Genomic DNA, 20,475 nt, shown 5'->3' with positions numbered 1-20,475 from the left:
ATGTGGAAAGCATTTTTACAAGTGTGTTTCCTGCTGAGCACAGTCAAGGAGCTGAACGGGGAAAATAAGAGCCAGTCCGCTGTGGAAAACAATGGTTTTGAGGGCAACGTTGTCAACACGCCCACCACTCCAGAATCCTCCAGTAAGTTCTTGGGCCGTCTGTTGGTGGTTCCTATGGACGGGAGTCACTGGATGGACTTAAAAGCCGTTGCCCAGGAAATGGGTCGTCGTGGACACAGCGTAACCGTGGTGATGCCAGAGGTCTCGCTGCGGCTGGGTCCTGGTAAACACTACACCACCTTGAAGTATCCTGTCCCTTATGGGCAGGCGGAGGTCGATGCCCTTTTCGGTGGGATTATTGAAACAATTACCAAATCTTTCGTGGAGAAGATAGGTCATATCAGACACATGATGAACTTCATCTACACCACTGGAGAAAGCGTGCTGCTTAACACAAGTCTCATCTCACATCTGTCACAGCAGGTGAGGGTATAGCAGGCTGTGTATTGGTCTACTAATACTATACACAGTCATGTATGTATGGTTGGCAGTGGCACATGCTTTAGACCAGGGCAGAGTAATCTAGTAAGAGAGTGGCGACACGCTTTGATCTCGCCGCAAAGCGGGGTGCTATGGGCTATAGTTCCAAACATTGGAACTATCCCATTGAGTTAGAATGAGCACTTCAACGATAGTGTCGCCACTCTCTTACTAGATTACTCTGGACCAGGGGTGCGCACATGCACTTTTTAGACTTGAGAAATACTTTTAAACCTTAAAAAAGAAAAAAATAAAAAAAAGGATGGAAATAGAGGGGAACATAGAATTGGTATTTTGTTTTTTATAAAGAATAAAATGTTATAACTTTATAACTTTCTCCTCCCCACCCCTCTCCAATTGTTTATATTGTGTTTAGTTTTCAAGATGGCCTCATCACATTTGTGATGACGGCTATGGCCGTTTTAGTTTGAGGTTGATGCTGTATTTTCCATGGATTTCCTGTACTACTTCTAATTCTGCAGGACTTTGATGCTGTTCTAACGAGCCCTATGCTGCCAACAGGTGCTCTGCTAGCCAGAAAGTTTGGTGAGAACCAAACGTGGTGACACGATTGAGTTGGTTTACCTGTACTTCAACCGTCTCTCCCTAAGAATTTACTTTCCATAATCAACTATTTTAGGTCTGCCCACCATCAATTTGGCGAGAGGGGTTCCGTGTAACCTGGATATGAAGGCTGCAGCCTGCCCCGCCCCTCCCTCATATGTTCCTCGGTTCTTGAGTCGGCTCACAGATAAAATGAACTTCAATGAGAGAGTTATCAACACTCTGGTGGGTGTACTTTAACACTACGTACATGATAACCTACATGCACATTCACACACTCAATTTAAATTTCATGAAAGGTGGTCAGGCCGGTTTTAAACATAAACCTTAAAAACAGCACAGCCCATTTTATTGGACACACTATTTTAGGATTGTGGGGTTGACTGATGCAATGCAAAAGATTATATCACTGCTGTTTTTCAGAAAAACGCACCAGTCTGCAAGGACTTAATCCGAAAAATGGAGCAGTGTGCTGTGAAAACTCCAACTGTCAAAATGAACTAGAATGCAGGCAATTACATTTACCCTGTTAAAAAGGTTTCTGGGGGAGGACCCCCAAATAGTTTTTTATAATGATCTGTAAATGTGATTCTTCCAAATACGATTAATACGATATGATTTTGGTCCCACAGATTGCTTTAATGGAGCCATTGATGTGTCGAATGATGCACTGGCAGTTTGACCACTTAGCTGTTGAGTTCCTGGGAGAAGATATTAGTTCGGCTGAGGTCATGAAAGACGCTGCCATCTGGCTGATGAGGTAACATGTATGCTCCGTCTGCAGGAGTCTAGCCGTCTAGAACATGGTTGGTCTGTGTGTGTCTGTCTGCAGGAGTCTAGACTCTAGAACATGGTTGGTCTGTGTGTGTCTGTCTGCAGGAGTCTAGACTCTAGACTCTAGAACATGGTTGGTCTGTGTGTGAGTCTAGCCGTCTAGAACATGGTTGGTCTGTTTGTGTCTTGTCTGACCAAATGTCTTGTGCATACTTGATAGGCCACAGAAGTACCTCCACAAATGTTATTTCACATTGGTTTTATACTTTTGGAAATATATATTATTAAACATTTAATTCAATTTACTGAGGAAGCCAATCCGTCTCTCAGATCAGGTTAAAACCTCGAGTCATAAAGTACGTCACACAACTGATGTCATAGAGTCTATTTGTGGGTCGCAGATAATCTTTTTTTGTTTGTTTCCTACATTTTGTTTTCGAGGGGTGCCAGCCCCTCTATGTCCAGCTTTGAGCATTTGTGTAAACACAAACCTTGAAGACATAAGTGTGTAAACACAAACATTGAAATGTGAGGACGCAAATTGTGATTGGCCAGAATGAGATGATGTATGATGACATATGATAAGAGTGCCCCTCACTTCACACGGGTGTGAATTATAATTAACAGTACTTAACATTAAGAAAAACATTCCATAAAAATCTAGTTTTCTTTAAAAAAAAGACAAATCAAGAAATTACATAAATTCGAAACAAATGTTTAAGAAGTAGTGAAAATAGGCGATCTACGGCCGGGGGGAATGTATAGTTTATCTTTTGTGTCACGGGCTAAAACGTTTGAAAGTAAACATAAACGACTGACTGTCATAGGCTTTTTTTTGGTGTCCACTGCATACAGGACTGACTTCACGCTGGACCACCCACGGCCTCTCATGCCCAACATGGTGCTGGTGGGAGGGATGAACTGTGACCTGAGGAACCCTCTACCTGAGGTGAGGACGATGGATGTTTGTGTCTCAAATAGAGAGAGAGAGAGTTGAAGAGTGAGGACAAAGTGAGTGAATGATTAGAGACAGACAGACCGCATAGAAATGTTACTGTCCTCCTCCTCCTACTGTATGTGTTTGGTGGTGCAGTAGAGAAATGTTACTGTCCTCCTCCTCCTACTGTATGTGTTTGGTGGTGCAGGACCTGCAGCCTTGGGTGTCGGGGGCTGATGGGTTCGTGGTGTTCACCCTGGGATCCATGGTGTCATCTGTGCCGGAGGACATAGCTGCTATCTTTCTGGACGCCTTCAGACAAATTCCACAGAAGGTAGAGACACTTCTTTACATTGTATAAACATAGAAAAGACGTCATGATGTAACGGGAAAGCCCAAGAGATTATTCCAATGTATCAGGCAGCATTGTAATTGTCCTCTGTATATATATATATATATTACAGGTTATATGGCGATACACTGGCCCAGTTCCTGACAACGTCCCAGAAAATGTCAAGATGATGAAATGGGTGCCACAGAATGACCTACTAGGTACTGTGACACCACTGTCACTCTTGATAGTACAGTCAAATGCAAAACTCCCAGACTTCAACCTGACTAAAGTAATGAGCATAGCTAGCTGCCATGCAGAGCAACAGTATTAATAATCCACAATATTTATTTCATGACAATGATGTATCATCTAGTAGTCTGTCGGTTCATATGTGGTGTTTACTATACTGTTCATTGTGTGTGTGTGTGTGTGTTAGCACACCCTGGAGTACGGGCTTTCATCACTCACGCTGGCTCACATGGTCTCTATGAGGGAGTGTGTCATGCCGTTCCCATGGTGATGTTGCCGGTCACCGGAGAACAGCCAGACAATGCTCAGCGGCTGGCGAGCAGGGGAGTGGGCCTGGTTTTAGACTTTCATACCATCTCTGCGGAAAAACTCCTTCAAGGACTAAGTGACGTCATCAACAGCACCAGGTGAAAACCTTGAGAACCCCTGCCTGGAAATGGGGAGTGACACACAGCAAAGGTCGTCGGGGTCAGGAGTCGAACCCGCAACACGCTGTCAGGCTGGATTAGCAGCCTAGGTGCCCCGCATTTGACCACCAAAATTTGGTGGTCAAATGCGGAAGTAGACGGTTCTTCCGGGTGCTTCAAAACGCCACTGAGCAACTTCCACTGACATGAATAGAGTATATCCTTCTTTATACTCTATGGCTGTCTTACTGAGACAACATTTAGTCCAGGATGTAAGTGAGCCCAGTGTCCATGACATCAGAGGGCTCATTGAAAATAGGAGATCTACAAGCTCTACAAGCGTCGCATCGTGACGCAGTGTGACCTTGTAGATCTGCCATTTAGAAATAAATCCGTGTGTCCGCAGGCAAATACATACATTCACATGGGGGAGTCCTCCTTGACATGAAAGAGTTTTTAAACCAGTAAATCTAAACGCATGCATTCATGTGCCCTTCTACAGATACAAGGAAAACATAATGAAGCTCTCGGCCCTCCATAAGGACCGTCCGATGAACCCCTCTGAGCTGTCCGTGTACTGGACAGAGTACGTGATGCGGCACAAAGGAGCGGATCACCTCCGACCCGCGGCCCACGATCTCAACTGGTTCCAGTATCACAGCCTGGACGTCATCACAGTACTGAGTGTCGTGGCCGTAGTGGTTCTCATGGTGACCGTGTCCTGCATGAGACGGTGCCTTAGTAGTAGTAGTAGCCTCTTCAGGAAAAGGAAACGAGATTAGTCAGGATGAGAGAAACTATACCTGCTCTACTACTCAAAGGACCATACTAGTGTAATTTGGACTCCTCGCCATTAGAAAAGGATAGGAGCTCTAGCGCCACGAGAGAAAACAGTGTAATGCAGAAACCTGTGGCCTGTAGAATGATGTTACCATACATAGGTGCATCAAGCACCGTCATCAAGCAGTGACACGCTTGATGACGTTGCATAGAGTGGGCCAAATGGTGGCTGAAATTAGGCTGAATAATGTGTTTTGTATTAACTGTAATATGATTGAGGGTGGGATAATAAGCCTAGATTATAGACAGAAGTGATGAAGAGTCTGTGGCAAGTTTTGTGGCAGGTGTGTAGGTAGCCTGTGATGAGCTGACGCACACATCAACGTTGCTGATTCACCAAGTTAAGGCAGAAAATTGGTTTTCTTTACGAAAATAAAGGTAACTTCCCAATGATCTGTAGGAAAAGGGTTGTTGACGCTGTTTTTATGTCAGTTCTGGACAATGCCGGTGATATGCTGCCCTTACCACTCTTCTACACCTAGATACAGTTTATCACTCAGCATTTAGGTTTATCCTCTCTGAGGAGAAACAGGTACTGATGGAGTAGGTTGGTCTTCCCTCTCTGAGAAGAGAAACAGGCACTGATAGAGTAGGTTGGTCTTCCCACTCTGAGAGGAGAAGCAGGCACTGGCACCAGTTTATTTTTAAAGCCATTGATGGGAAGCTACCACCATACATCACGTTGCTGTTAAACTGGAGAAGAAATACTCGTCAGACCCGTTCAAGTGAATGGCTTACACTAGAGGTCCCATCTGTGCAGTCTGAACTGGGAAAATCTGCTTTTTGCTTCGATGCCCCTACTACATGGAACACACTACAGCAAACACTGAAAATCGGTACCCTATCATATGGTCCATTTAATAACCTGCTTCTGAACCTCCCTACCTCAATTATGTAACTATTTTTAACTTGTGTTTTGTTTCACTGTCTGTAAATTATGTCTCTATGCCTGTGAAGATTTGATTTGTGTTTTATATCTGTCTTAAATTGTTTTATATATGTGATCTCGTCAGCATTGCAAATGAGGGAGAACCTCAATGCTCTTTTCGAGAATAAATAAAGGTTTCAATCAATCAATGTTGAATCTGTGTTAAAACCGTTCCCCAACGTGTGAGTGATCCCACGTGATCAGTCCCGTAATGCCAGGCTATGTCATCACCCATCGGAAGCTCTCTCTCTCTCTCTCTCGCCTTCTTTCAGACCTCAAATCAACCACTCTGAGTCACATTTTAGTCACCTGGAATCTTTTAGTGTTAGTCGACTAAATATCATAACATTTTAGTCGACTAAGTAAATCTACAGTTGATTTAGTCGACTAAAATGTATTTTGGCTGGCCTTGATGCCGTCGTAATGGCTGATTTTACACTTGCTGAAAATAGCTGATCTACAAGCACACAACGCATCGCAGTGCGACGCGTTGTGATCGCTTGTAGATCGGCTATTTTCAGCATGCAACCAAGTGTAAAAGCTCCACGGACTTCGAACCATATAAATGTAAAAGCTGTGTGCTACTGTATGTAGTATAGCATTTGTCTGAACAACATGCTATATAAATATCGTTTTAGAATCTGTGGTCAAGCAATAGGATTATCTAAGTACCATACATAATAACCAACATACATCTGCATAGAATAATTAGCATCTATTTTGGTCACAAAGCGACAAAAGGTGAGGAGGTGGCTATGGTAGAGTCCGATCTGAAGTCACCTTTTTATTTTATTTTTTTGTCCTGGCTGCTACTCTCCCTCTGACAACCTCAGTCACTTATTGGAGGACTTTGACCACAGCTAGGGCTTTGTGAGTGAACTTAGTGCATACATGTATACCTACTGTACACAGACATGTACATGTACAGTACTTCCTCCTGAATCTCAAAGATAATCGGAGCAAAGGATAATTGCAGAGACATTCTTTCTCAGCAGAGAAAGGGCAGGGAATGCAGAAGGAATGACATGACAGCAGTCAAGTAGTGAAAAAAGCTCTCCAGCACATGGAACTGACTTGAAAAGGGAACGAATGACCACAGAAGAGAGATAGACGGTAATACAAGTAGACGGGCCAGAATGTGGAAAGCATTTTTACAAGTGTATTTCCTGCTGAGCACAGTCAAGGAGCTGAACGGGGAAAATAGGAGCCAGTCTGTAGTGCAAAACAACGGTTTTGAGGGCAACGTTGTCAACACGCCCACCACTCCAGAATCCTCCAGTAAGTTCTTGGGCCGTCTGTTGGTGATTGCTGTGGACGGGAGTCACTGGATGGACTTAAAAGCCGTTGCCCAGGAACTGGGTCATCGTGGACACAGCGTAACCGTGGTGATGCCCGAGGTCTCGCTGCGGCTGGGTCCTGGTAAACACTACACCACCTTGACATACCCTGTTCCTTATGGGCAGGCGGAGTACAATGCCCTTTTCGATGGGATTATTGAAAAGATGACCAAATCTTTTGTGGAGAAGATAGGTCATATCAGACACATGATGAACTTCATCCAGACCAATGCGGAAAGCCTGCTGCTTAACACAAGTCTCATCTCACATCTGTCACAGCAGGTGAGTGGGTATAGGGTATAGGCCTAGTGTGTACTGTATACTGTAGGTCTACTACAGTCATGTATGGTTGGCACATTCCTTAGAGTCGACACCTGGCCTGTAGTGTGCCGTAGCGAGGTGACTGTCACTGGTGCAAAATGTTTGCTTCCGCTGAACATTATTACATGATGATGACAACTATCAACATCAGTGTATGAAACTACCTTGGAACTGTTCCTGACATATAGCCCCAAACACCACCACCCCTTCTCATTCTGCAGGACTTTGATGCTGTTCTAACGAGCCCTATACTGCCAACAGGTGCTCTGATAGCCCGAAAGTTTGGTGAGTGCTTCTGTGGTGACACACGATTGAGATGGTTTACCTCAACTGTACTTCAACCGTCTCTCCCTAAGAATTTACTTTCCATAACCAACTATTTTAGGTCTGCCCACCATCAATTTGGCGAGAGGGGTTCCGTGTAGCCTGGATATGAAGGCTGCAGCCTGCCCCGCCCCTCCCTCATATGTCCCTCGGTTCTTCAGTCGGCTCACAGATAAAATGAACTTCAAGGAGAGAGTTATCAACACTCTGGTGGGTGTACTTTAACACTACGTACATGATAACCTACATGCACATTCACACACTCAATTTAAATTTCATGAAAGGTGGCCAGGCCACATATCAGCTTTTAAACATAAACTTTAAAAACAGCACAGCCCGTTTTATTGGACACACTATTTTAGGATTGTGGGGTTGACTGATGCAACGCAACGGATTATTTCACCGCCGTTTTTCAGAAAAACGCACCAGTCTGCAAGGACTTAATCCGAAAAATGGAGCAGTGTGCTGTGCAAACTCCTTAAAGCCTGATAAAAGTATCCAACTGTCAAAATGAACTAGAATACAGGCAATTACATTTACCCTGTTTCTGGGGGAGGACCCCCAAATAGTTTTTTATAATGATCTGTAAATGTGATTCTTCCAAATACGATTAATACGATATGATTTTGGTCCAACAGATTTCTTTAATGGAGCCATTGATGTGTCGAATGATGCACTGGCAGTTTGACCACTTAGCTGTTGAGTTCCTGGGAGAAGATATTAGTTCGGCTGAGGTCATGAAAGACGCTGCCATCTGGCTGATGAGGTAACATGTATGCTCCGTCTGCAGGAGTCTAGCCGTCTAGAACATGGTTGGTCTGTGTGTGTCTGTCTGCAGGAGTCTAGCCGTCGAGAACATGGTTGGTCTGTGTGTGTCTTGTCTGACCAAAACGATGCATACTTGATAGGCCACAGAAGTACGTCCACAAATGTTATTTCACATTGGTTTCATACTATTATAATTATAATTTCTTAAAAACAAAAAAGACAAATCTAAGAAATTCCATATATTAGAAAACAAATGTTTAAGAAGTAGTGAAAATAGGCGATCTACGGGGGGAATGTATAATTTCTCTTTTGGGTCACAGGCTAAAACGTTTGGGAACTACTGGTCTATGAAAGTAAACGTCTGACGTCATAGGCTTTTTTCTGTGTCCACTGCATACAGGACTGACTTCACGCTGGACCACCCACGGCCTCTCATGCCCAACGTGGTGCTGGTGGGAGGGATGAACTGTGACCGGAGGAACCCTCTACCTGAGGTGAGGACGATGGATGTGTCTCACAAAGGGAGATTAAAACCTATTAGGACGATTCTACAAATGCCTTCTAAATCCTGACAGTTTTCTGAAAAACCTCATGTTTCTGTGTCAGTCGTTCTCAAACATTTTCATGTCAAGGACCCACAAGATTATATGTTGTTAAAAATTGTTAAAAGATTTGCATGTTTTCACGATTTTTCAAAATCTATACAAGCTCGTGGCACTCGGTGCCACGCTACGAGCTTGCTGATCTGCTATTTTCCAATTGCTAAAGTGTAACATAATGCCTAAAACACCAAAAGGGGTTCCCGCCCAGAAGCAAATAGATAGAGAGTTGAAGAGTAAGGACAAAGTGAGTGAATGATTAGAGACAGACAGACAGTATAGAAATGTTACTGTCCTCCTCCTCCTACTGTATGTGTTTGGTGGTGCAGGACCTGCAGCCTTGGGTGTCGGGGGCCGATGGGTTCGTGGTGTTCACCCTGGGGTCCATGGTGTCATCTGTGCCGGAGGACATGGCTGCTATCTTTCTGGACGCCTTCAGACAAATTCCACAGAAGGTAGAGACACTTCTTTACATTGTATAAACATAGAAAAGACGTCATGATGTAACGGGAAAGCCCAAGAGATTATTCCAATGTATCAGGCAGCATTGTAATTGTCCTCTGTATATATTACAGGTTATATGGCGATACACAGGCCCAGTTCCTGACAACGTCCCAGAAAATGTCAAGATGATGAAATGGGTGCCACAGAATGACCTACTAGGTACTGTGACACCGCTGTCACTCTTGATAGTACAGTCAAATGCAAAACTCCCAGTCTTCAACCTGACTAAAGTAATGAGCATAGCTAGCTGCCATGCAGAGCAACAGTATTAATAATCCACAATATTTATTTCATGACAATGATGTATCATCTAGTAGTCTGTCGGTTCATATGTGGTGTTTACTTTACTGTTCATTGTGTGTGTGTGTGTGTGTGTGTGTGTGTGTGTGTGTGTGTGTGTGTGTGTGTGTGTTAGCACACCCTGGAGTACGGGCTTTCATCACTCACGCTGGCTCACATGGTCTCTATGAGGGAGTGTGTCATGCCGTTCCCATGGTGATGTTGCCGGTCACTGGAGAACAGCCAGACAATGCTCAGCGGCTGGCGAGCAGGGGAGTGGGCCTGGTTTTAGACTTTCATACCATCTCTGCGGAAAAACTCCTTCAAGGACTAAGTGACGTCATCAACAGCACCAGGTGAAAACCTTGAACCCCTGCCTGGAAATGGGGAGTGACACACAGCAAAGGTCGTCGGGATCAGGAGTCGAACCCGCGACACGCTGTCAGGCTGGATTAGCAGCCTAGGTGCCCCGCATTTGACCACCAAAATTTGGTGGTCAAATGCGGAAGTAGACGGTTCTTCTGGGTGCTTCAAAACGCCACTGAGCAACTTCCACTGACATGAATAGAGTATATCCTTCTTTATACTCTATGGCTGTCTTACTGAGACAACATTTAGTCCAGGATGTAAGTGAGCCCAGTGTCCATGACATCAGAGGGCTCATTGAAAATAGGAGATCTACAAGCTCTACAAGCGTCGCATCGTGACGCAGTGTGACCTTGTAGACCTGCTATTTTGAAATAAATCTTGAACTAAATATTTTCAAATGTGGGTCCACAGGCAAATACATATATATTCACATGGGGGTGTCCTCCTTGACATGAAAGAGTTTTTGAACCAGTAAACCTAAACCCATGCATTCATGTGCCCTTCTACAGGTACAAGGAAAACATAATGAAGCTCTCGGCCCTCCATAAGGACCGCCCGATGAACCCCTCTGAGCTGTCCGTGTACTGGACAGAGTACGTGATGCGGCACAAAGGAGCGGATCACCTCCGACCCGCGGCCCACGATCTCAACTGGTTCCAGTATCACAGCCTGGACGTCATCACAGTACTGAGTGTCGTGGCCGTAGTGGTTCTCATGGTGACCGTGTCCTGCATGAGACGGTGCCTTAGTAGTAGTAGTAGCCTCTTCAGGAAAAGGAAACGAGATTAGTCTTTCGGGGCAGGATGAGAGAAACTATGCCTTCTCTACTACTCAAAGGACCATACTAGTGTAATTCTGACTCCTCACCATTAGAAAAGGATAGGAGCTCTAGCGCCACGAGAGAAAACAGTGTAATGCAGAAACCTGTGGCCTATAGAATGATGTTACCATACATAGGTGCATCAAGCACAGTCATCAAGCAGTGACACGCTTGATGACGTTGCATAGAGTGGGCCAAGGTGGCTGAAATTAGGCTGAATAATGTCTTTTGTATTAACTGTACAATATGATCTCTTAGAGAGTTGTGACAAGATATCAACGTCAAAATGACGTACATTCCAGACGGAAAAATAAACAAAACACGTAGGTACATGATGGGTGTTTATATAATGATGAAAGTTGCATGGCAGGATTTAAACTAAAGGAATGCAGTGTCACAACCAGTTTGATAATCTATCCAGACAGTCATCAGCAGACATTCAAGTGAGAGGAAGAGAGAGGTGTTTTGGTGCTGCTTTTGTAAATTATTATTTTCTCCCTTTTAAAATGTATACAAAGAAAAATAAACACCACTTAGTGCCATCAACACACAGCCATTCAAGAGAGCGCCCCAAGTCATGAGTACCAACTACCAACCTCCATGCAGGCAATGCCATGGCCACATAATTCTCTTTGTTCAGAACATCTGCCGCTCTACGCCACGCATTAAGCATGAGTACTGTAGCTGCCATGGGTCCAAAGTTGGGGTCAGATCTGATTCAGGCTGGATTTGTACTGGATTTGTAAATGGGGCCAAAGTATACCAGTGTGACCTTCCCTGTCATTAATACCAATTGCACCTTAAACTAATATAAATGTGTCAATTCGGATGAAAACTCTCTTTCATTGTTCACTGTTTGTTATGCGTTGCATTATTTGTTATATTTGGAAAACTACTATATATGTTATCTGATATCTTGGCCCATTGTGTGCAGTTGCCTGTAGTTTTGCAACTATAGGTGGCAGAGTCTTGCTTCAACTGTGTGCATCAGTCAGAGCAGGAAAGGCATGTCATGCCATCTCATCTCATGTCCAGTTCCTCTAGTTCCAGCCTAAAAATAGGTGACACAAAGTGAGACGTGGAATGAGGAGTGCTAGTAGAGGTGAGTGAGTTTTCACCTCCCAAGTCACTTATTGGAAGACTCTGAACACAGGACGTCCGACAATAAAAAGGGGGAATGCATAAGGAATTATGCGACAAAGAAGTTGTGACAAAGCTCTCCAGCACTTGGCACTGACCTGAAAGAGAGGCACAGACCAGAGAGAGACAGCGATACCAATAGAGGGGGGCAGAATGTGGAAAGCAGTCGTACGAGTGTGTTTCCTGCTGAGCGCGGCCATGGAGCTGACGGGAGTCGAAGGGGGAAAGAAACAGCCTGTGAAAAACAACAGCCCTGCGGACAAACCTGGCAACCAGCCCATTACTCCGGCATCCTCCAGGCCTTACTTGGGTAATCTGTTGGTGATTCCTATGGACGGGAGTCACTGGGTGGACTTGAAAGCCGTGTGCCAGGAAATGGGTCGTCGGGGACACAAGGTCACCGTGTTGATCCCCACGGTGTCGCTGCGGCTCGGTCCCGGCGAACACTACACCACCGTGGTGTACCCCGTCCCTTACGGGCAGGCGGAGGTCGATGCCCTTTTGGGGGGAAACGCGGAAGCCATGAACAAACCTTTCATGGAGAAGATGGAACGTATTGCACACATGTCTAGTGTCATCCACGAGACGGCAAAAAGCCTGCTGTTTAACACAACGCTCATGGCACATTTAGCACAGCAGGTGAGTGAGAAGGCCTACTGTATGTACAGTATGTAGGTGTACAGAGTCATGCGTGAATGGAACAATACGTTCAGACCAGTGGTTTACAACCAGTGGTCCGGGGACCACCAGTGGTCCTTGAGGGGGTTCCAGGTGGTCCCCAGCTACATGATGGAGAGTTGGTAACCAAATGCACCCTCATTAGATCCTTAGCTCTTGAGTATAAATTAACTCAAGCGCTTAATTATTGTTAAACATCTGCATTAACTAATTTACAAGAAGAGGCCCGGGCAGCTGGCGTAGCCGTCTGGGCACCGTGGCTGGCAATCCAGTCTGGCGGTGTGCCGCGGGTTCGACTCCCGATCCCGACGGCCTTTACATCTCTCTACCCATGGGGTACTTTGATGTTTGATGGGGGGGAGGGGGAAATCAAACAAGTGTTTGTTCAAACCATGTGACTTCCATTGGAAAAGCATTGAGGCGGCCATGAAACACAGAGTTTGATATGTGTCCTGTCAAATGCACCCCATCCCCCATCACACACACACACACACACACACACACACGCACCACCATCTCCTCCTCCTTCTACAGGGCTTTGATGCCGTTCTAACGAACCCTATGCTGCCAACAGGTACTCTGATAGCCAGGAAGTTGGGTGAGTTTTTCTTCTATGGGGACACACACACTTGAGATGGTTTAGCTGTGTACCTCAACCCTTTCTCGCTAACAATTTATTTTCCACAATGCATTACTTTAGGTCTGCCTACCATCAATCTACTGAGAGGGATGCCGTGTGGCATGGAGATGAAGGCCTCGGCCAGCCCCTCGCCTCCCTCGTACGTTCCTCGCTTCTATACCGGATTCACAGATAAAATGAACTTCAAACAGAGATTTCTCAACACTTTGGTGAGCATACTTCACTCGGAAACAGTGTATGAAAACATTACACAGAATGACCTACGTTGGGCATTCAAGTGCACGCTCAAACCATTCAGATTAGAGATTTAGAGTTAGGCCTCATCAAGGATTCATTTAGATTAGAGGCATAGGTCGTTTCTCATTTTCATTCTGACTCTGGTGTAACTGATTGTTTTTGAAAACAACATGGGTTGTACTTTGTTGTACATTGTGAGAGTTACACGCCATTACTACATTGACCAACGTGATGCTATCTGTCATCAGCGAATTGATGCTTTTGCTGTTCACCATCGTTAGTAAACTGCATACGGTAAAGCTCAAGAGCGTGTCACTTTACTAGAACTAGGTGACATTCTGTTGATGGTCGTACCGTCATACCATATACTCCATGCCCAGTCACTTGGATCAATTACTCTTCCCAAGTTAACATTCACTATAGTTTAACTAAATGTTAACGAAAAGAAGAACGCATTAAACGATTAAACTAAAAGAATAATGAACAGAGCAAAGATTACCCACCTCACGACAGGTCACCTGGTCATCCGGCTGGTCATCAGGTCACCTGGTCATCCGGCTGGTCATCAGGTCACCTGGTCATCCGGCTGGTCATCGGGTCACCTGGTCATCCGGCTGGTCATCGGGTAACTAACCCATTCTGACCTGAGATCAGATTCTAACGCACAGAAGAATGGTGGTTCTTTAGTGCATTTTGACCTGAGATCAGATTAAAAAAATGTCTTAAATCCTGACAGTTTAAAAAAATAGCAGACCTACAAGCTCGTGGCGCGCTATGAGCTTGTAGATCTGCTATTTTTCAATAGCTAAAGCATAACATAATGCTAACACCAAAATGGGTTCCCGCCAAAAATGGGCTAAGTAAGGCTTCGGCCTTCGGGGATCCGCCGTGGCTCCCGGGCACAACGAACCCCATTGGCTGACAGCCTGTCACTCAAGACGGCCGTGGGCCTGCCTCTATAGAGCGTCGCAGTCCCGCCCCCTATACCATGGCCCAGGAAATGAGTCTCCGTTCATTTTCCTCATAGACATTTCAGAAAGTATTTATTTAAAGACGTTTACGCTGCGGACAAAGCCAACTCTTGTCGTGACAAATCATGACAACAAACACAATTTTTCGGGCCAAACAAAGAATTAGAAAGTAGAAAAAGACGGCAGGTTACAACACTTCTTTTGTTGTTTTTCTTCTATGTAATTATTTGTTTTGTCCAAAATATTGTGTGTGTTGTCATGATTTGTCACGACTCGAGTTGGCTTCGTACGACGCTTAAAAGGTCTTTAAATCAATACTTTCTGAAATGTCTATGAGGAAAATGAACGGAGAATCATTTCCTGGGCCATGGTAGGGGGCGGGACTGCGACGCTCTATAAGCAAGCAATCCATAAACAAGCGTCAGGCTTCTGTAGAAAAGGAGAGGTCAGAGAGGGAGTAGGTTGAGGAATAGGGTGGGGTGGAGGGAAGGGGTGAAGAGAGGGTTAGATTATAGATGGGTGGAGGTGACTGGTGACCTGGTTGGAGGTGGCTTGATAAGAGGTGGTCCTGATCCTGAACTTCAGCTATGACCTCCATTTTAACAATGAAATGTAATCCTATCTGTCAGCTTAAATAAATAAATAAATAAATACAAATATTTGTATACAGATCATTTGCTGTGATACCAGTGATTTTAAACATAAATTCGTGATTTTGGTCCAACAGATGAGCTTCATGGAGCCATTGTTGTGTAAAGCGATGTACTGGAATTTCGACCACTTAGCCGCCGAGTTCCTGGGAGAACAAATTACTATAGCTGACCTTCTGAGAGACTCTGCTATCTGGCTCATTAGGTAACGTGTTTAATAATAGTGATAATGGATACAGATTATTCTCTCTCTCTCTCTCATGCACACACAAACACACATGAAATATGTTTGTGATCCACTGCATACAGGACTGACTTCACGCTGGACCACCCACGGCCTCTCATGCCCAACGTGGTGCTGGTGGGAGGGATGAACTGTGACCTGAGGAACCCTCTACCTGAGGTGAGGACCTATGTTTGTGTCTCACACATGAAAAATGGAAGATATACGGTAGAATATAAATACACTGAGAGAGGGGACAACAAATATAGAAAGACAGTTGACGACGTGGAAGTGAATGATTAGAGAGAGACGCTAGCGTCCACCTTCTGTATTGTGTTTGGTTGTGCAGGACCTCGAGACTTGGGTGTCAGGAGCCGATGGTTTTTTGGTGTTCACCCTCGGCGCCATGGTGGCGTCTCTGCCACTAGAGATAACTAAGGTCTTTCTGGAAGCCTTCCGAAAGATCCCACAGAAGGTAGTGACTTGCAGTGTAAATAGTGTAACTTGTGTAACAGGAGTGACCAAGAAATTATTCCAATATGTCAAGACAGTGTTTTATAACCTCCTCTGGTTAAATATAACCTGCAATCCTCTGTATATTACAGGTCGTATGGCGATGGGTTGGTCCAGTTCCTGACAACGTCCCGGAAAATGTCAAGATGATGAAATGGGTGCCACAGAATGACCTACTAGGTACTGTGACACACCACTGCAACTCTGGAAGAATGTAATGTCAAATGCAATGCTCCCAGTCTTCAACCTGACTAAAGTAATAATAATAATGAGCATACAGTAGCTGCCATGGTTACGCACCGCCATTCCGAACCACCGCAGAGCAAACAGTGCTTATATCCGAGTATTGGGGTGGCAGAGGCTCAGGAGGTATAGAGCAGCCGGATGGGAACCGTGAGGTTCCCAGTTGGATCCCTGTGGGCTCCCCCAGAGTTAGTGTCCAAGTGTCCTGGTGCAAGACACTGAGGGCTGTGTTTTGCGTGTCTTAAGTACCAGGTCTCATTACTTAACTTAAGACCTGGAGGCGTGATCAATGCCATTTGGCTATTCTGAGTGGCCAAAGAGCATTGACCACGCCTCCAGGTCTTAAGTTAAGTAATAAGACCTGGTACTTAAGACACGCAAAACACAGCCCTCAATCCCTAAATGGTCCCGATGTGCAGGTTGGTGCCTTGCGTGCATGGTTTCCTCCACCATCAGTGTATGAATGTGTGTGTGTGTGTGTGTGTGTGTGTGTGTGTGTGTGTGTGTGTGTGTGTGTGTGTGTGTGTGTGTGTGTGTGCGTGCGTGTGCGTGTGAATGGGTGAATGTAATGCACAATCTTGTGTAAAGCGCCTTGGATAAAGGTGCTATATAAATGCACCATTTACCATTGAATGATCTATTATCTAGTTATAGTAGTCTGTTCATATGATATACAATGCGTGCGTGTGTGTGTGTGTGTGTGTGTGTGTGTGTGTGTGTGTGCGTGTGCGTGTGCGTGTGCGTGTGCGTGTGTGTGTGTTTGTGTGTGTGTGTGTGTGCGTGCATTTGTTAGCACACCCTGGAGTACGGGCTTTCATCACTCACGCTGGCTCACATGGTCTCTATGAGGGAGTGTGTCACGCCGTTCCCATGATGATGTTGCCGATCAGCGCAGAACAGCCCGACAACGCTCAGCGGATGGCGAGCAGGGGAGTGGGCGTGGTGTTGGACATACAGACCGTCACTGTGGAAAAACTCCTCAAGGGTCTGAGTGATATCATGCACAACACCAGGTGAGGGGGCATAGGTCAGGTCACTGACAAGAATATGTAATATGTAATATGTCTTATTGCACGGTGATTGTTGAGCAAATGTAAAATCACAAAACCTTGAAAAGTGGAACAATAGTGTACGTACCACACACACACACACACACACACACACACGTATACTATACTATTGTAGACTGTAGTTAGGAGGACATCAACATTTTAGGACGGCACTTGAAAATAGCCGAACAATAGCCAGAAAATTGCAGATCTACAAGCTTGAAGCACTGAGAAAACTGTCTCTGCCTTTCTTCGTCCTTTTTTTCCCAAACTTGACTACGGTAGCGGTGGTCTAAAAAAAAAGGGAAACTTTGACAATCTACAAGCTTACAACGTGTCACAGCGTAACACATTGTGATCTTGTAGATCAGCTATTATTCAGCGTGTGACATTGCCACACAACTGAGTAGAACATAGGGAAAACTTCCAACCTAAACCCCTAAACCTAACCTCTAAATGACTAATCCCTAGTTAGTTAGTTGCTGCGAGAGTGAGGTCTAGCCAACACCAATTCGGGATTCCTGGATCGCTGCCCTCCACAATTTCCTATCCAACATCAGGTTCTTGAGCTCTTCAGTGTTGTCAGCCAAGCTGTCGCGCCGCAGCGCGTCTACATATAGGTGGTACGCTTTTCCCCTCCTGGCTTTGCCCTGGGTTGGCTCCCATAGGGTCAATTTACTTGCCTCAAGTTCTGGGTGCCTGACGCAGTGCCCTGCCAGCCTCATCCTCTCTCTTGACTTTGTCCGTGACCCGTGGTAGGTCCCCATAATCCCTAACCCCAACATGAATCTTTGTTCTATTTGTCAAATAGTATCTCTAAAAATTATTTTTTAAACCATAACACATTTTTCTGCTATGTATGTGACCACCGCTCCAGCCCTTCTCTCTGTTTTTACTCACCACCGCTCAACGTTATTTCAGCTCCGGTGGTCAACTCACCACCGGAGCGGTGGTCACCTCACCACTGAAAATCCAGAGTATGAATAGGCCTTAATAGTGAACAATAGTGTAAAAGAATAACACAACTTTTACTGAACTTATTGAAACTCACCTAAACCTATGCATCTGCAGGTACAAGAAGAACATAGACACACTCTCCGCCCTCCATAAGGACCGTCCCATAGCCTCCTTCGACCTGTCTTTGTACTGGATAGAGTTTGTGATGCGGCACAAAGGAGCAGAACATCTCAGAACGGCGGCCCATCAACTCAACTGGTTCCAGTACCACAGCCTGGACGTCCTGGCGGTACTGAGTGTCATAGCGATGGTTGGCCTCACGGTGTCACTGACGTGCATGAGGTGGTGCCTGGGCAGACTCTTAAGGAAAAGGAAGAAGGATTAGACTATTAACCCATTTAGGCCTGATGTTGAATTTAAATAATGTTTTCTAAATTCTGAAATACCTATTTGTTTCTGTATCAGTGGTGCTCAATATTTCATGTCAAGGACACCAAAAATGATATGCAATTGGCCATCGACCCCCCATCTGAAAATATGTTATTCCAGGAACCCCTCAGAAGCAAAGATTTTAGTTAAAAACGTTCGCTCTGAAAGAATATATTCAAAGATTTTTCCGCTATGAACTTGTAGATCTATTTTTCAATAGCTAAAGTGTAACATAATGCTTGAAACACCAAGAGGGGTTCCCGCCCAGAATGGGTTGGGAAGGAAGAGTGCCCCCCTATACAAGTCTTGCGTTGTTAAATGTTTTGTTTAAAACAGATCTACAGGCTCGTGTTTTATTGTAATCTTGTAGATAGGCTATTTTCAAGTAGGCAATATGTTTTAGAGGTTAAACTGATTTTGATGTTAAATTAAAATATGTTGCTGGTGAACCCCTGAAACCCCCTCAAGGACCCGACTTGGAGAACAACTGACTTCAAGGGCTATACTAGTAGTCTAATTTGGATTTCTAGCCATTAGCTCATCTTCAACAGTTTGTCTACATAAGTATGCAGTGTATAACGTACTTTTTAATATTAGATGTGCTGTAAATGTTTTATCATTCACCATTATTCCTGTTGAAACGATTTTTGAAAAAAACATTAAAATTGTAAAACTGCTATGAAAATATACTGCATTGTGACTATTTTGAAAGTCACAATGCGGTAGATTTTATATATAATCCATCAATTCAAACGGATGGACAAAAATCTTCATGTAATTTTTATTGAATGTGGACAAATTAGAATAAATTAGACTTTATACCTTATCATTGTTTTACTGGACCTTATCGTTGTTATAATTCGCTAATAGTTGCTTATAAAATTGGTTGTCTAATTCTAATAATGTCAATGCACTTCTACTAAGCAACAACCAAAGTCAGCTGAATGCCATAAATGTTTGTGATGAAACAATCTGTACAATCAAGCCATCTCTCAATTTGAGCTAAATTAACAGAATAAAAAGGTACCTATTGAAACTCATTTCAAAGTGAATTATTTCTGTTACCCCATAGACACAAGAGCATAACCCTGTTAGTCCGACGTCCCAATAAAGGCTCATACATAGTCTCGATTTTCGGTGGTGAGGTGACCACCAACATGACGTCACAAGCCGCGGTGAAGAGCAAACCACCGCCACCGCTCCAGCCCTTCTGTTTTTACTCACCACCGCTCAACGTTATTTCAGCTCCGGTGGTCACCTCACCACCGGAGCGGTGGTCAGCTCAACACCGGAGCGGTGGTCAGCTCAACACCGGAACGGTGGTCATATCACCACCGGAGCGGTGGTCACCTCACCACCGGAGCGGTGGTCACCTCATCACCGAAAATCCAGACTCTGAATAGGCCTTAATCCGACACTCATATACTAACCCTACCCCCTAACCACGGGTGAGTCTTAGGGCAGATTCACAGAGACCATTTGATTAAAACTGTTCCCGAATACGATTGCCTGGTTGCCACTGGCAATGATTCACATTGGCCTTGATTCTTCCGCACCCAAGTACACTGCATTCAACTGTATTCAATGCTTTCACATCGCATCGATCCGTATCCGAGTACACTTCAATCGGTCCGCGGGTCCGGACACTACCTCCATGTGGCCCGGGGAACAGTTGGGTGATCCGCTCCCGGGAACAGTACGCAGCATTCACACTACCAAATCTGTCAAGTGGTCCCGAGTGCGCAACCAGGACCATAGTGTGAATCTGGATGTCGAACTAACGCGTGCCCTGAGTCCAAACCCTGTTCACCCTGCTTAGGTACAGTACAAGAAAGAAACAACCACATGATG

At 44.8% G+C, this 20,475-nt stretch overlaps 2 protein-coding genes across 2 annotated transcripts; both read left to right on the top strand.

The window, feature by feature from the left end:
- LOC310871114 (UDP-glucuronosyltransferase 1A1-like) lies at positions 1-4,587 on the top strand (the record flags this gene model as incomplete). Its single annotated transcript, XM_083782603.1, has 9 exons — positions 1-483; positions 1,023-1,086; positions 1,181-1,329; positions 1,737-1,864; positions 2,734-2,827; positions 3,024-3,149; positions 3,280-3,367; positions 3,586-3,805; positions 4,308-4,587. The coding sequence occupies 9 exons, from the start codon at positions 1-3 to the stop codon at positions 4,585-4,587; spliced, it is 1,632 nt and encodes a 543-aa protein (XP_083638729.1).
- Positions 4,588-6,709: 2,122 nt separating this feature from the next.
- On the top strand, positions 6,710-18,675 carry LOC310871113 (uncharacterized protein; the record flags this gene model as incomplete). Its single annotated transcript, XM_083782602.1, has 18 exons — positions 6,710-7,192; positions 7,453-7,516; positions 7,617-7,765; positions 8,194-8,321; positions 8,724-8,817; positions 9,252-9,377; positions 9,498-9,585; positions 9,842-10,061; positions 10,584-10,758; positions 12,140-12,673; positions 13,247-13,310; positions 13,413-13,561; positions 15,288-15,415; positions 15,520-15,613; positions 15,783-15,908; positions 16,039-16,126; positions 16,983-17,202; positions 18,310-18,675. 18 exons carry the CDS (start codon positions 6,710-6,712, stop codon positions 18,578-18,580), a joined length of 3,201 nt encoding a protein of 1,066 aa, XP_083638728.1. The 3' UTR covers positions 18,581-18,675.
- Positions 18,676-20,475: the final 1,800 nt, after the last annotated feature.

This window comes from Protomyctophum parallelum (genome assembly GCF_964188405.1).
Source record: "Protomyctophum parallelum genome assembly, chromosome: 14".
Classification (NCBI taxonomy): Eukaryota; Metazoa; Chordata; class Actinopteri; order Myctophiformes; family Myctophidae; genus Protomyctophum; species Protomyctophum parallelum.
Note: the sequence above shows the minus strand (reverse complement) of the source record. Positions and strands in the feature narration are given on the sequence as shown.